This window comes from Hyperolius riggenbachi, chromosome 10, assembly GCF_040937935.1.
Source record: "Hyperolius riggenbachi isolate aHypRig1 chromosome 10, aHypRig1.pri, whole genome shotgun sequence".
In the NCBI taxonomy this organism is placed as follows: Eukaryota; Metazoa; Chordata; class Amphibia; order Anura; family Hyperoliidae; genus Hyperolius; species Hyperolius riggenbachi.
Window position 1 is genome coordinate 273,782,436 of NC_090655.1, and position 15,035 is coordinate 273,797,470.

Sequence of the window (15,035 nt, forward strand, 5' to 3'; positions counted from 1 at the left end):
CAGATACATACCTTCCTTGCGTTCCACCGCGGATACTCCTCGCTCTAGTGTCTGACGCAACTTCCTGTTTATAGTGGAAGTAGCGTCAGATGCTAGAAAGAGGAACATTCCCGATGGAACGCAAGGAAGGTATATAATCTGCCCGCTGCACAGACACTAATTTAAGCTGGAGGGGAGCACAGAGGGGAGAGCCCCGAGGTGAGGAAAGGGGGGGGGGGAACCGTCCCCTCTCCCTGCCAATGTGTGGCCATGGCTTCCCCTCATGCTGCGTCCACTCCAGCCCTCCCAAAATGGCCCTGAGCAGGCCCCGGGGGGGGGGGGGGGGATGGGGAGGCATCAGATTCTCTGCAGGGCGGCCCAGTGATTCCTAGTTACGCCCCTGAATAGCCGCACTGTTTATGTTATGATCATAGGGACATTGGCCCATTTTCGCTTACTAAACTTTTTTGCAGAACTGAAGCAAATCCACATTACATTTCACCTTTACACATTTCTGTGTATTCAACAGCAGATTTCAGGCAAAATAACATTGAAGAATACCACCAACCATAGCGGTTAAAGGCTTCCAGAGCCGAATTAAGTAGGAGAAATGAGGGAAGCAGGCATGTATGGGGAGCTGTCCTGAGGGCCACTTCTCCCCCCATTGTCCACTGTCCCCCTCCTTTCCTATCTAAATACCCCCCAGCAGCCTCTTCTGGGTCACCAGAGTCAGGCATTAGTGTGCAGGCGCTGGCCCGGCTGCATGCGTCCTACAGAGCTCAGCCAGAAGCCCTCTACGCATTATGTCACAGGTACATCATCCGCAGAACACTCCTGTCCGCACACTGTAGGGCGCACAGCTGGGCCCAGCGCCTGTACACTATAGCCTGACTCTGGTGACCCAGAAGAGGCTGCCAGGAGGTATTTACATATGAAAGGAGGGGGGCAGTGGAGACCGGGGGAGGGGTGGTTATCAGGACAGCCCCCTGTACATGCCTGCTCCCCTCATTTCACCTACTTCATTCAGCTCCGGTGTCCTCTAATAGCAAAGCCCCCATACATGCTAGAATCACCAAATGTCCTAAGTGTGTTACGGAGAACGGTGGGAACAAGTGGGGGAAAAATCTTATAGCCATGTCCTCCCTGTGTCCCCCAGCTTTGCTATTATCCTCCAGTATGTAATGTCCCCCACCCCAGTAATACCATTTCTCTCCCAGTACAGCCATGTGCCCCTGTGTCCCCCAGCATTGCCATTATCCTCCAGTATGTAATGTCCCCACCCCAGTAATGCCATTTCTCCCCCAGTATAGCCATGTCCCCCAGCATTGCCATTATCCTCCAGTATGTAATGTCCCCCACCCCAGTAATGCCATTTCTCCCCCAGTATAGCCATGTCCCCCCTGTGTCCCCCAGCATTGCCATTATCCTCCAGTATGTAATGTCCCCCATCCCAGTATTGCCATTTCTTCCCCAGTATAGCCATGACCCCCCTGTGTCCCCCAGCATTGTCATTATCCTCCAGTATGTAATTTCCCCCACCCCAGTAATGCCATTTCTTCCCCAGTATAGCCATGTCCTCCCTGTGTCCCCCAGCATTGTCATTATCCTCCAGTATGTAATGTCCCCCACCCCAGTAATGCAATTTCTTCCCCAGTATAGCCATGTCCTCCCTGTGTCCCCCAGCATTGCCATTATCCTCCAGTATGCAATGCCCCCCACCCCAGTAATGCCATTTCTCCCCCAGTATAGCCATGTCCCCCCCTGTGTCCCCCAGCATTGCCATTATCCTCCTGTATATAATGTCCCCCACCACAGTAATGTCATTTCTTTCCCAGTATAGCCATGTTCCCCCTGTGTCCCCCAGCATTGTCATTATCCTCCAGTATGTAATGTCACCCACCCCAGTAATGCCATTTCTTTCCCAGTATAGCCATGTTCCCCCTGTGTCCCCCAGCATTGCCATTATCCTCCAGTATGTAATGTCCCCACCCCAGTAATGTCATTTATCCCCCAGTATAGCCATGTCCCCCCTGTGTCCCCCAGCATTGTCATTATCCTCCAGTATGTAATGTCCTCACCCCAGTAATGCCATTTCTTCTCCAGTATAGCCATGTCCCCCAGCATTGTCATTATCCTCCAGTATGTAATGTCCTCACCCCAGTAATGCCATTTCTTCTCCAGTATAGCCATGTCCCCCAGCATTGCCATTATCCTCCAGTATGAAATGTCCCCCACCCCAGTAATGCCATTTCTCCCCCAGTATAGCCATGCCCCCCCTGTGCCCCCCAGCATTGCCATTATCCTCCAGTATGTAATGTCCCCCACCCCAGTAGTGCCATTTCTCCCCCAGTATAGACATGTCCCCCTGTGTCCCCCAGCATTGCCTTTATCCTCCAGTATGCAATGTCCCCCACCCCAGTAATGCCATTTCTTTCCCAGTATAGCCATATCCCCCCTGTGTCCCCCAGCATTGCCATTATCCTCCAGTATGTAATGTCCCCCACCCCAGTAGTGCCATTTCTCCCCCAGTATAGACATGTCCCCCTGTGTCCCCCAGCATTGCCTTTATCCTCCAGTATGCAATGTCCCCCACCCCAGTAATGCCATTTCTCCCCCAGTATAGCCAATAGCCATGTCCTCCCTGTGTCCCCAGCATTGCCATTATCCTCCAGTATGTAATGTCCCCCCACCCCAGTAATGGCATTTCTTCCCCAGTATAGCCATGTCCCCCTGTGTCCCCCAGCATTGCCATTATCCTCCAGTATGTAATGTCCCCCACCCCAGTAATGCCATTTCTCCCCCAGTATAGCCACCCCCCCCCCCCTGTGTCCCCCAGCATTGCCATTATCCTCCAGTATGTAATGTCCCCCACCCCAGTAATGCCATTCCTTTCCCAGTATAGTCATGTCCCCCAGTGTCCCCTGCATTGCCATTATCCTCCAGTATGTAATGTCCCCCACCCCAGCAATGCCATTTCTCCCCCACTATAGCCATGTCCTCCTGTGTCCCCCAGCATTGCTATTGTCCTCCAGTATGTAATGTCCCCCCCCAGTAATGCCATTTCTTCCCCAGTATAGCCATGTCCTCCCTGTGTCCCCCAGCATTACCATTATCCTCCAGTATGTAATGTCCCCACCCCAGTAATGCCATTGCTTCCCCAGTATAGCCATGTCCCCCCTGTGTCCCCCAGCAATTGCCATTATCCTCTAGTATATAATGTCCCCCACCCCAGTAATGCCATTTCTCCCCCAGTATAGCCATGTCCTCCCCTGTGTCCCCCAGCATTGCCATTATCTCCCAGTATATAATACCCCTCCACCCCAGTAATGCCATTTCTTTCCCAGTATAGCCATGTCCCCCCTGTGTCCCCCAGCATTGCCATTATCCTCTAGTATATAATGTCCCCCACCCCAGTAATGCCATTTCTCCCCCAGTATAGCCATGTCCCCCCCTGTGTCCCCCAGCATTGCCATTATCCTCCAGTATATAATGTCCCCACCCCAGTAATGCCATTTCTTTACCAGTATAGCCATGTCCTCCCCTGTGTCCCCCAGCATTGCCATTATCCTCCAGTATGTAATGCCCCCACCCAGTGGGAGGGGGATGTGAGGAGAGAAGGCCAGCTGGAGAGGAGGCAGAGGGAGGCCAGGACTGCAGCATGCTGTGAGTATAGTGCACAGGTAGCCATAAACCAGCTTATTATGCTTTCCTGCAATACTCTGCATGGCCCCACCACCCACAAGTGACAGCAATGGGGAGTGCTGGGATGAGGGGGCATCCTGTATTGGTAGTTTCACCACTGACAGTATAACCTAGATTATCCTTTCCTTTTTATATATCAAAAGGCAGCAGCATCCTGTATGGATCACATGACCACATCACTGAGGATGGAGGAGGACCAGAGTCACATGACCGAGAGGATATTCAACCTCACCCTGGAGATCATCTGTCTGCTGACTGGAGAGGTGAGGAGGATTCTGGGTGGTCACATGACATCACTCTTATCTCTATTAATAAAATGCATACCTGATGGGAGAGGTGAGGAGGGGAATTAAGAAATTTAGGTTCCTTCGACTAATGGACTGTTTGGGCGCCCCAAAGGCACTAATGCAAAATATTGGCTATTGGGAGCCGAAAGCAGAAATGTAGGCACCGGATGAATAGAGGGCATCGGGCCTGTCCAACCAAAATTTTTCATTTTAATAATTTACATTTTTTTTTTTGTGTCTTAAAATTCTATTGCTTTTTGTATTTACATTATTTGCAGTGTGAAGAGGTGGTCTTAGGCTTAGGCACCACCAGGGATGGTGGTTAGGGATAGGCACCACCAGGGGGGTGGTTAGGGATAGGTACCACCAGGGTGGTGGTTAGGGATAGGCACCACCAGGGGAGTCTTAGGGTTAGGCAGCACTGGGGGGGGGGGGTTCTTGTGGTTAGGCACCACAGTGGGATGGTCTTAGGGTTAGGCACCACCAGGGGGCTCTTAGGTTTAGGCACCACTGGGGGTGGGGTCTTAGGGTTAAGCACCACCGGGGAGGTCTTAGGTTTAGGCACCACTGGGGGGGGGAGGTCTTAGGGTTAGGCATCGGTAGAGGGAGGGCCCTGTGTGAGAGTAGGGTTAGGTTTATTTGTAGTAAAATATTGATAATATTTACCAGTGTTTTACTATCCTTCTTAGGACTATAAACCTTTTTTAGTTTTCGTTATTATAGACGATGTGTTGCAATTTCAGCCTCATCCTGCTCCCATTTAATAGCGTTATTTTAACATATTTATTATTAAGTTTTCTCAGATAAAGATGAAGAAATGATAAAAAAAATTGTTATAGACAATAGTTTCAAATTTTGGCTGTACTCCGCGCCCTTCTTTTTCTGGCACCCTTATTTGATGTTATCAGGAGATCAGGAAGAGGATTCTGGGAGGTGACATGACATCACTCTTATCGCTAATAATAAAACACACCTGACTAGAGAGATGAGGAGGATTCTGGGAGATCATGTGACATTATTGTTGGTCTTTCCATACAGAGTCTACCTCCAGTGAAGTCTGGTGATCATGTGACCATCACGGTGCCCCCACGTCACTTCCTGATATCTGAGGGACACAACAAGCAGAAGATTCTGGAAATCACCAGGAAGGTAATGGAGCTGCTGACAGGAGAGGTGAGTGGTGCTGGGAATTATGGGACATTATCCAGTAACAGCAAGCGGTGTGTCTGGGTGGTGACTGTATTATTGTATGTGTCAGGTTCCAATAAGGTGTCAGGATGTCGCCGTCTATTTCTCCATGGAGGAGTGGCAGTATATAGAAGGACACAAGGACCTCTACAAGGACGCCATGATGGAGAATCAGACGCCCCTCACAACACCGGGTAAGAGGAGATTTTCATTTTGTACAAAGGAGAAAGCAGTATGGAGGGTCCACCTAGATCCCCCATCATCTTATAAACACATAGAGACAATGTATTCAGTCAGTGTGTGTTTTTCCGACAGATGTATCCGGTAACAGAAACCCACCAGAGAGATACACAGGTGCTCTTTATTCCTGGGATTGTTTACAAGATGATCGCACCTTTCTCCACTATTATCAGGTGGGTGGGCTGAGGGTCATCCATGATTCCAAACTGTATTTCACTTTTCCTTTTGCATATGCTGTTATCAGTGTTCACAATTTAGATATTACCTCTCATTTTGTGAATTTAGGGTGGAGAACTGATTCATGTAAGTGCCGTGTTTAAAGAGGAAAAAGAAGAGACGTATGTGAGGAGTGATCAGCAGTCTATGAAGGAGGAAGACATGATGAGGACATATAAAGAGGAAGAAGAGACCTATGTGAGGAGTGATCAGCAGTCTATGGAGGAGGGTGACATCATGAGGACATGTAAAGAGGAAGAAGAAGAGACATATGTGAGGAGTGATCAGACGTCTGTGGAGGAGGGTGACATGATGAGGACATGTAAAGAGGAAGAAGAAGAGTCGTATGGGAGGAGTGATCAGCAGTCTATGGAGGAGGGTGACATGATGGGGACATGTAAAGAGGAAGAAGAAGAGACATATGTGAGGAGTGATCAGCAGTCTATGGAGGAGGGTGACATGATGGGGACAAGTAAAGAGGAAGAAGAGACGTATGTGAGGAGTGATCAGCAGTCTGTGGAGGAGGGTGACATGATGGGGACAAGTAAAGAGGAAGAAGAAGAGACGTATGTGAGGAGTGATCAGCAGTCTGTGGAGGAGGGTGACATGATGGGGACAAGTAAAGAGGAAGAAGGAGAGACGTATGTGAGGAATGATCAGCAGTCTATGGAGGAGGGTGACATGATGAGGACAAGTACAGCGGAGGACAATGTTACTGAGGGCAGAACAGGTGGGTGATCAGCAGTAAATATAGAATAAATGTGTATGTACAGTGGCTTACTGGCAGTAACAGTACAGACACCCTGATTGCTGTAGAGTTCCCTGTTCTGTTCTGTGGATAGGTGAATGTGGTAAAGAAGTGAGAAACATCCTGCTACATTTCACAGCAGAAATACAATGTGGATAATGACTGTGTTACCGGCCTGTAATAAGCTGATAATGGTCACTGTACATTACTGTACACAGATTGGTCACAGTAGGGGTGACTTAGTGTTACCGGCCTGTAATAAGCTGATAATGGTCACTGTACATTACTGTACACTGATTGGTCACAGTAGGGGGTGACTTAGTGTTACTGGCCTGTAATAAGCTGATAATGGTCACTGTACATTACTGTACACAGATTGGTCACAGTAGGGGTGACTTAGTGTTACTGGCCTGTAACTAGCTTATAATGGTCACTGTACATTACTGTACACAGATTGGTCACAGTAGGGGAGACTTAGTGTTACTGGCCTGTAATAAGCTGATAATGGTCACTGTACATTACTGTACATAGATTGGTCACAGTAGGGGTGACTTAGTGTTACTGGCCTGTAATAAGCTGATAATGGTCACTGTATATTACTGTACACAGATTGGCCACAGTAGGGGTGACTTAGTGTTACTGGCCTGTAATAAGCTGATAATGGTCACTGTACATTACTGTACACAGATTGGTCACAGTAGGGGTGACTTAGTGTTGCTGTCCTGTAATAAGCTGATAATGGTCACTGTACATTACTGTACACAGATTGGTCACAGTAGAGGGTGACTTAGTGTTACTGGCCTGTAATAAGCTGATAATGGTCACTGCACATTACTGTGCACAGATTGGTCACAGTAGAGATGACTTAGTGTTACTGGCCTTTAATAAACTGATAATGGTCACTGTACATTACTGTACACAGATTAGTCACAGTAGTGGTGACTTAGTGTTACTGGCCTGTAATAAGCTGATAATGGTCACTGTACATTACTGTACACAGATTAGTCACAGTAGTGGTGACTTAGTGTTACTGGGCTGTAATAAGCTGATAATGGTCACTGTACATTACTATACACAGATTGGCCACAGTAGGTGTGACTTAGTGTTACAGGCCTGTAATAAGCTGATAATGGTCACTGTACATTACTGTACACATGATGTGAAGGAGACCAGGGAAGAGTCGCACTGTAATACCAGTATTAGGATAAGCGGGCAAACACCCTACATGTTAAAATGTTCAACTGTCATTATCTACTTGCCCAAGCCATGTGTACCACAAGCAATTCTGAGTACGGCAACAACCGTACTTGGCGAAATAAATCCATCTTGTATCATGTAACACATGTATTGTAACCTAAGGAGGACTAACGTTAAAAAGTAACTTTCATTTCATTAAATGAAAATTAAAATACTGAGCATGAAATATACAAAGAAAAAGCCATCCATATAGAAGTCAATAATTATCCATAAACCACAATGTCCAAAAAAGAATACGAAGTTTACGCATGGCATAGTGACATCAGTGGCGTGGCCACGCCCACCCGGAAGTCTGCTTGATGGTTATTTGCGGTGAATTTGGAGGAAGGGGGGGGGGGGGGGTGGCATGGTACAGTTCAGACCAAAAGTTTGGGCACACCTTCTCATTCAAAGAGTTTTCTTTATTTTAACACATGTGGAAGTATAGTACATAACCAAAAAGTGTGAAACAACTGAAAATATGTCATATTCTAGGTTCTTCAAAGTAGCCACCTTTTGCTTTGATTACTGCTTTGCACACTCTTGGAATTCTCTTGATGAGCTTCAAGAGATAGTCACCTGAAATGGTCTTGAAGAAGTTCCCAGAGATGCTTAGCACTTGTTGGCCCTTTTGCCTTCACTCTGCGGTCCAGCTCACCCCAAACAATCTCGATTGGGTTCAGGTCTGGTGACTGTGGAGGCCAGGTCACATGGCACAGCACCCCATCACTCTCCTTCCTGGTCAAATAGCCCTTACACAGCCTGGAGGTGTGTTTGGGGTCATTGTCCTGTTGAAAAATAAATGATGGTCCAACTAAACGCAACCCGGATGGAATAGCATGCCGCTGCAAGATGCTGTGGTAGCCATGCTGGTTCAGTATGCCTTCAATTTTGAATAAATCCCCAACAGTGTCACCAGCAAAGCACCCCCACACCATCACACCTCCTCCTCCATGCTTCACGGTGGGAACCAGGCATGTAGAGACCATCCATTCACCTTTTCTGTGTCTCACAAAGACGCGGTGGTTGGAACCAAAAATCTCAAATTTGGACTCATCAGAACAAAGCACAGATTTCCACTGGTCTAATGTCCATTCCTTGTGTTCTTTAGCCCAAACAAGTCTCTTCTGCTTGTTGCCTGTCCTTAGCTGTGGTTTCCTAGCAGATATTCTACCATAAAACCTGATTCACACAGTCTCCTCTTAACAGTTGTTCTAGAGATGTGTCTGCTGCTAGAACTCTGTGTGGCATTGACCTGGTCTATAATCTGAGCTGCTGTTAACCTGGGATTTCTGAGGCTGGTGACTCAGATGAACTTATCCTCCGCAGCTGAGGTGACTCTTAAGGTGGGTACACACATCAGATAAAAGTCTTTGGAAAATGAAAGATCACAGACAATTTTACCCCCTTCCATGTAGTATGAGAGCCATACCTACATAGTCTATTCTATGGAGCTGAACTCCCCATCAGATAAAAATCTTTGCAAGATGCTGCACACAAAGACGCTGTACACATGCAACAGATCATTATCTGCAAAAGATCAGTTCCTGCAAAAGATCCGTCCCTGCAAAATGCATTCATAGTCTATGATATCTGGAGGTCCCATACACACCTTGTTTAATGGACATTCATCTGCAGATCGGACAATTATCTGCAGATCTGAAGATCTATCCTGGTGAATCTGATCTGCAGATGAATGTCCATTAAAAAAGGTGTGTATGAGGATCTGCAGATCTCATAGACTATGAATGCATTTTGCAGGAACGGATCTTTTGCAGATACTGATCTGTCGCATGTGTACAGCATCTTTGTGTGCAGCATCTTGCAAAGATTTTATCTGATGGGGAGTGCAGCTCCATAGAATAGACTGTGTAGAGTATGGCTCTCATACTACATGGAAGGGGGTAAAATTGGTCTGTGATCTTTCATTTTCCAAAGACTTTTATCTGATGTGTGTACGCACCTTTAGTCTTCCTTTCCTGGGGCGGTCCGCATGTGAGCCAGTTTTTGTAGCGTTTGATGGTTTTTGGGACTGCACTTTCAAAGTTTTCCCAATTTTTAAAAACTGACTGACCTTCATTTCTTAAAGTAATGATGGCCACTCGTTTTTCTTTACTTAGCTGCTTTTTTCTTGCCATAATACAAATTCTAACAGTCTATTCAGTAGGACTATCAGCTGTGTATCCACCTAACTTGTCCATAACACAACTGATGGTCTCAACCCCATTTATAAGGCAAGAAATCCCACTTATTAAACTTTACAGGGCACAACTGTGAAGTGAAAACCATTTCAGGTGACTACCTCTTGAAGCTCATCAAGAGAATACCAAGAGTGTGCAAAGCAGTAATCAAAGCAAAAACTGGTTACTTTGCAGAACCTAGAATATGACATATTTTCAGTTGTTTCACACTTTTTGGTTATATACTATACTTCCACATGTGTTAATTCATTTAATTCATAGTTTGGATGCATTCAGTGTGAAATTACAATGTTTATAGTCATGAAAATAAAGAAAACTGTTTGAATGAGAAGGTGTGTCCAAACTTTTGGTCTGTACTGTGTATTTGTGTGTGTGTGTGTGTGTGTGTGTGTATATATAGTACACACTATATATGTATGTATAGTACTCTGCCTCCCTGAGTAGCTGGAGTAGTGGTCGGTGTGTAATTACTTATGCAGTGTCCCCTGCCGGCAGCCGTCTCCTCTCTACTTCCTGTTTCTCTGTATGACGCGTGATTACTACACGTCATACAGAGATCGGGTGGCCAGAGAGGAGCCTGCTGCCGGTGGGGACACATCGCATGGAGCGAGCAATCGGGTTAGTAATTACACACTTCACTGCTGTGCTCCAGCTCTGCAGGGGACCACAGGAGTGGGCTTATGGAGAGGGAGGGAGGATGATGTTGCCCCCCCCCCTCACAGTGGCACCTATACCTGCTACCTATACTGGGGGCATATATCTGCTACTTATACTGAAAGCATCTATAGCTGCTACTTAAAGGAAGGGGCAAAAAGGAGCGCTCTCTGGTGCATTAACTTTTTTTAAATATGCTTTCTCTAAGCCAATAAAATCACACGTACAATGTGGAATAAAAAATATTGCACTTATCACACTGAAGAACAGAATCTCCGCGTCCTCTGGATGTTTCATCCGTCTTGCACGCCTCCTCACTATGGCCAGTAGCGGGGGATCCAATTGGAATATAGCGACAGCGGATCGGGGAACGCGAGGAGATGATGGCAGCTGCCTTGCGCCTATTGCGTCATGACGCGTTTCGGCGTTCCACGCCTTCGTCAGATGACGCAATGGCGCAAGGGACGCTAATTTGTAAGCAACTGGTGTCATGGCTACGGCCTCCGCACATATGGCGGCCCGGCCATGCCAAAAAGAAAGAGATGCGCCCGCATACTCGGAGCATCTCATGAAAAACGGAATTCTGTTTGGCCACTATAATCTATGGCGGGGGGCGGGTTTCATTTAGTGACTGGCCACATGAGGGCGCTTGATTTAAATTCTGTTAACCAGACGGAGGAAACATCCTAAAACAATAAAGAAAACCCAATATAACCTCCACTGTTTACAGATGCATATCATTACTCCAAGGGAACCTGCATAATTAGACAATTTCACTTCATATCATTTCCACATACCTTACAGGCAACAAATGAAAACGTGATTCATGAATACATGAAAAAATAATACTAAATAAGTATTGTATAAATGAATAATAAATAGATACATGACATCTTCAATATGACATAATAAAAATTAATAAAAACTATATAGGTACATATAAAACCATATATCGATGAAAATCATATATCCTATATCCTGAATCATAAACTTGTCTTAGGTTTGAAATTTATCAGGAGAAACATTAATAGATTTAATTCATATATATCCAAAGGAATATATCTGGAGGATCCTTTTTAAATGTTCTCTATAAAAATCTATATAAATATAAAAGCTGCCTTGGTTAGGTCTCTCAAGGGTTGGGGAGTGTTTCTGAAAAGGAAGAGAAGGAAGGGAGGAAGGGGGGGGGGGGGGGGGAAGGAAACTGGGGTTGGTGGGGAAGGGAAGGGGGAGGGGGAGGAAAGGGAGAGGAATAAGGGTGGCATCCTATATATAGCTGCTACTTATACTGGTGGCACCTATTTGTACTACCTTTTACTTGGGGCACCTATACCTGGCTACCTATACTGGGGGCAACTATACCTGGCTACTTATACTGGGGGAACCTATACCTGCTGCCTATACAGGGGGCACCTATACCTGCTACCTATACTCTGGGCACCTATACCTGCTACCTATACTGGGGGCACCTATACCTACTTCCTATATTTGGGCCACCTGTACCTGCTACCTATACTGGCTGTGCCTATATCTGGCTACCTGTATTGGTGGCACCTATTCCTGGCTACTTATACTGGCTGCACTTCTATCTAGCTACCTGTACTGGTACACCTATTCCAGGCTACCTATACTGGCTGCACCTATATCTGGCTAGCTGTACTGGTGCACCTATTCTAGGCTACCTATACTGGCTGCACCTATATCTGGCTAGCTGTACTGGTGCACCTATTCTAGGCTACCTATACTGGCTGCACCTATATCTGGCTAGCTGTACTGGTGCGCCTATACTGGCTGCATCTATATCTGGCTACCTGTACTGGTACACCTATTCTAGGCTACCTATACTGGCTGCACCTATTTCTGGCTACCTATACTGGCTGCACCTATTTCTGGCTACCTATACTGGCGCACCTATTCCTATACAGGAAAAGTGGGATACCAATACATATCTGGTATTGTTGCATTCAGCAGAATGAGGGTTTTTACAAACATTAACATTTTTGTCAGTAAATGTAATTTTTCTTTAAAGAAAAAAACACAACAGAAAAATATTTTATTATTTGTCCCTTTGTTTTAACACATTTTTATATTATACATTATATCTCCAGAAAAAGTGCAACATTTTGTTTCAGTGTTTAAGCCAAATTCATTACAGAAAAACTCTATAATATGTCCTATTTCATGTAGGTTTTCTTGTCAAAAATCTTAAGTAACCCTAATGAGTGCAAAATGTCTACAAACTGCTTGGCAGTAGGTGTTCACGTTTAGAACAAATCGGCTGGCAGGGAAAGGGTTCAGAACCCTGCAATTAAAGCGGATCAAAGATGAAAAACTAACTATAACAAGTACTGTATATACTCGCGTATAAGCCTAATTTTTCAGCATAAAAAATATGCTGAAAAGTTACCGCCTCAGCTTATATGCGAGTCAGTGGAGCAGAACGGATGGTGGAGCAGGTTTTGTTACTGGCAGAGGAGTGTATGGATTGTTCATTAGTGATCCTGCTTTTGCTAGCTGGCTCCCTGCTGTGTCTGTGCCCCCCCCCCCCCTTACTTAGCATCATGGTGTGCAGAGTGCGCTGCTCAAGACTACCTGTGTCCCCCCGGCTTGTGGAGGGGAGCGTGTAAGCAATGTGTCAGTGGTGCAATGATCGGAGATTCTTCCTGTGTGGCAATCGCTGTGTCTCATGTCTATCTAGTGGTGTCTTGAGACACAGCTGTATGATCATGGGGCACATCTGGCTATGGGGAGGGGGACTGACTTGTACGGGGGGCACATCAGGCTACTGTGGAGGGGGCTATATTGGGTAGGGGGGCTTATACGCGAGTCAATCACTTTTTCCTGGTTTCGGAGGGGAAAGTGGGTACCTCGGATTATACGCGGGTCGGCTTATATGCGAGTATATATGGGTAACTTGTCTATGTATCTTATCTAAAGTTTAGATAGTTTACACAGCAAATCTAGCTGCAAACAGCTTCAATAGAATATGATTATTTATTCCTGTGATACAATGAGGGCAGCCATGTTCTGTTTGTCACATTACACACAGGCAAGCTGATAGCATCTCCAGCCCTCAGCCTGTGACAAATTCACTCCCCTCTCCTCCTCCATCCTCCCCTCTGCCTCTGAAATCTCTGGCTAGTAACCTCCTCCTCCTGCCCAGACTGAGCTCCCATAAGTCCTTGCTACCTGGGACTGAGTGCCTTGACACTCTGAAAAAGCTGTGGGCGAGGCTTGATTAGTTTATAGGGAATTAAAGTATTAAAACTAAACAAAAAAAGTATTTGACTTGAGGAATGCCTTATAAACTATATGAAAGGAACATAATTATGCAATGAGTAAAAGTTTACAGTGGGATGCGAAAGTTTGGGCAACCTTGTTAATCATCATGATTTTCCTGTATAAACAAGAAAGAAAAGCAAAGCCTATTTGCACGGTCGCAGCTAGCTCCTGAAGCAGCCTGGGTCTCCTGCTGGGAACTTCCCTGGTAAGCGGGTGCCTTTTTCTTCACAACTCTAGGTGCAATTTCCTCTGCATATTTCCTGGACTGTATCTATGGGTTCACATCCAGCTACATTTTACTCTTGAAAAACCTTTTTTGTTCAACCTTTGCACTTTTGTATGTTCTGCATTTTGAATATAGTTTTTAGGTATTTTGTGAGTGATATGTATATTGTGTCGTCTGTGGACACATAAAGGAAGATTTTTTTGCACATTATGTGTGTATGCGTGTGTCCGTATTTTTGGGTGGGGGCGCAGGCAAGCACACAGTCGCACCGTTTACTGCACTAGGCACTTTTGTATGGATGTAATTTTTAGTGATGGAAATTTGGTGTCATTGTTCTTGTATTAGGGGATAGCAACTTCATAACACAAACATATGGGCAGCACCAGTTCATATGCGTTTAGCCCATTATAATATTACTAATCAATCATTTTTGTGTGTGCAGAAAAGGATTCTAAACTGTAAATCAATTGAACAACAAAGGTGAATCCTAAAAGAACCGCACCACACAACCAATTATATATAAATAATTGAGGTTTATTGTACTATAATCACACAAGAAATCCATAAAAACAATTAAAACAATAAACCCCAGGTAGACACAATGTATTAAAGCCAATGGCTATAGATTATAATAATTAATGATTGAATGCAAGATAAATACACCCCCAACCCTTCACTCACAACCACAATAATTCATTAGTAACAAACAAGGATGAGAAAGTGACGTGCTAAAGTGCGTATGCAAGCCGCTCCTGAACATGGAATAAACCAACGTGATAAAGTGCTCAAGTGTAATGAGAAATAGCAGCGCTGAAAATAGTAATAAGCCCCAAAAGTTGAGGAGTGAAACAAGGATTGAAGCAAAAAGTGCGTCAGAGATTAATGTGAGTGGTCCGCCGGACCAGACAACAAAGTGCACCAAGGAGACTCACCAAAGTAAAGGAACTGGTGGAGGAAGGGCTGTGTCAGCCTGGGAGATGTGCCTTCACGAATCGCCGCATACAGCGGCTTCTACCGGGCATCAGGGGATAGTGTTAGGTCATTTGCACTATTTTGTTTTTTAGCACCCTGCCTTG

General features: G+C 45.5%; 1 protein-coding gene across 1 annotated transcript in view; it reads left to right on the plus strand.

Moving 5' to 3' along the window:
* Nucleotides 1–15,035, plus strand: part of LOC137537209 (uncharacterized) — a 240,790-nt gene that overhangs the window by 216,782 nt on the left and 8,973 nt on the right. The window contains 5 exon segments of the mRNA XM_068259314.1: nucleotides 3,825–3,944; nucleotides 5,007–5,141; nucleotides 5,227–5,350; nucleotides 5,472–5,569; nucleotides 5,682–6,342. Coding sequence (XP_068115415.1) covers nucleotides 3,825–3,944; nucleotides 5,007–5,141; nucleotides 5,227–5,350; nucleotides 5,472–5,569; nucleotides 5,682–6,342 — 1,138 coding nt within the window.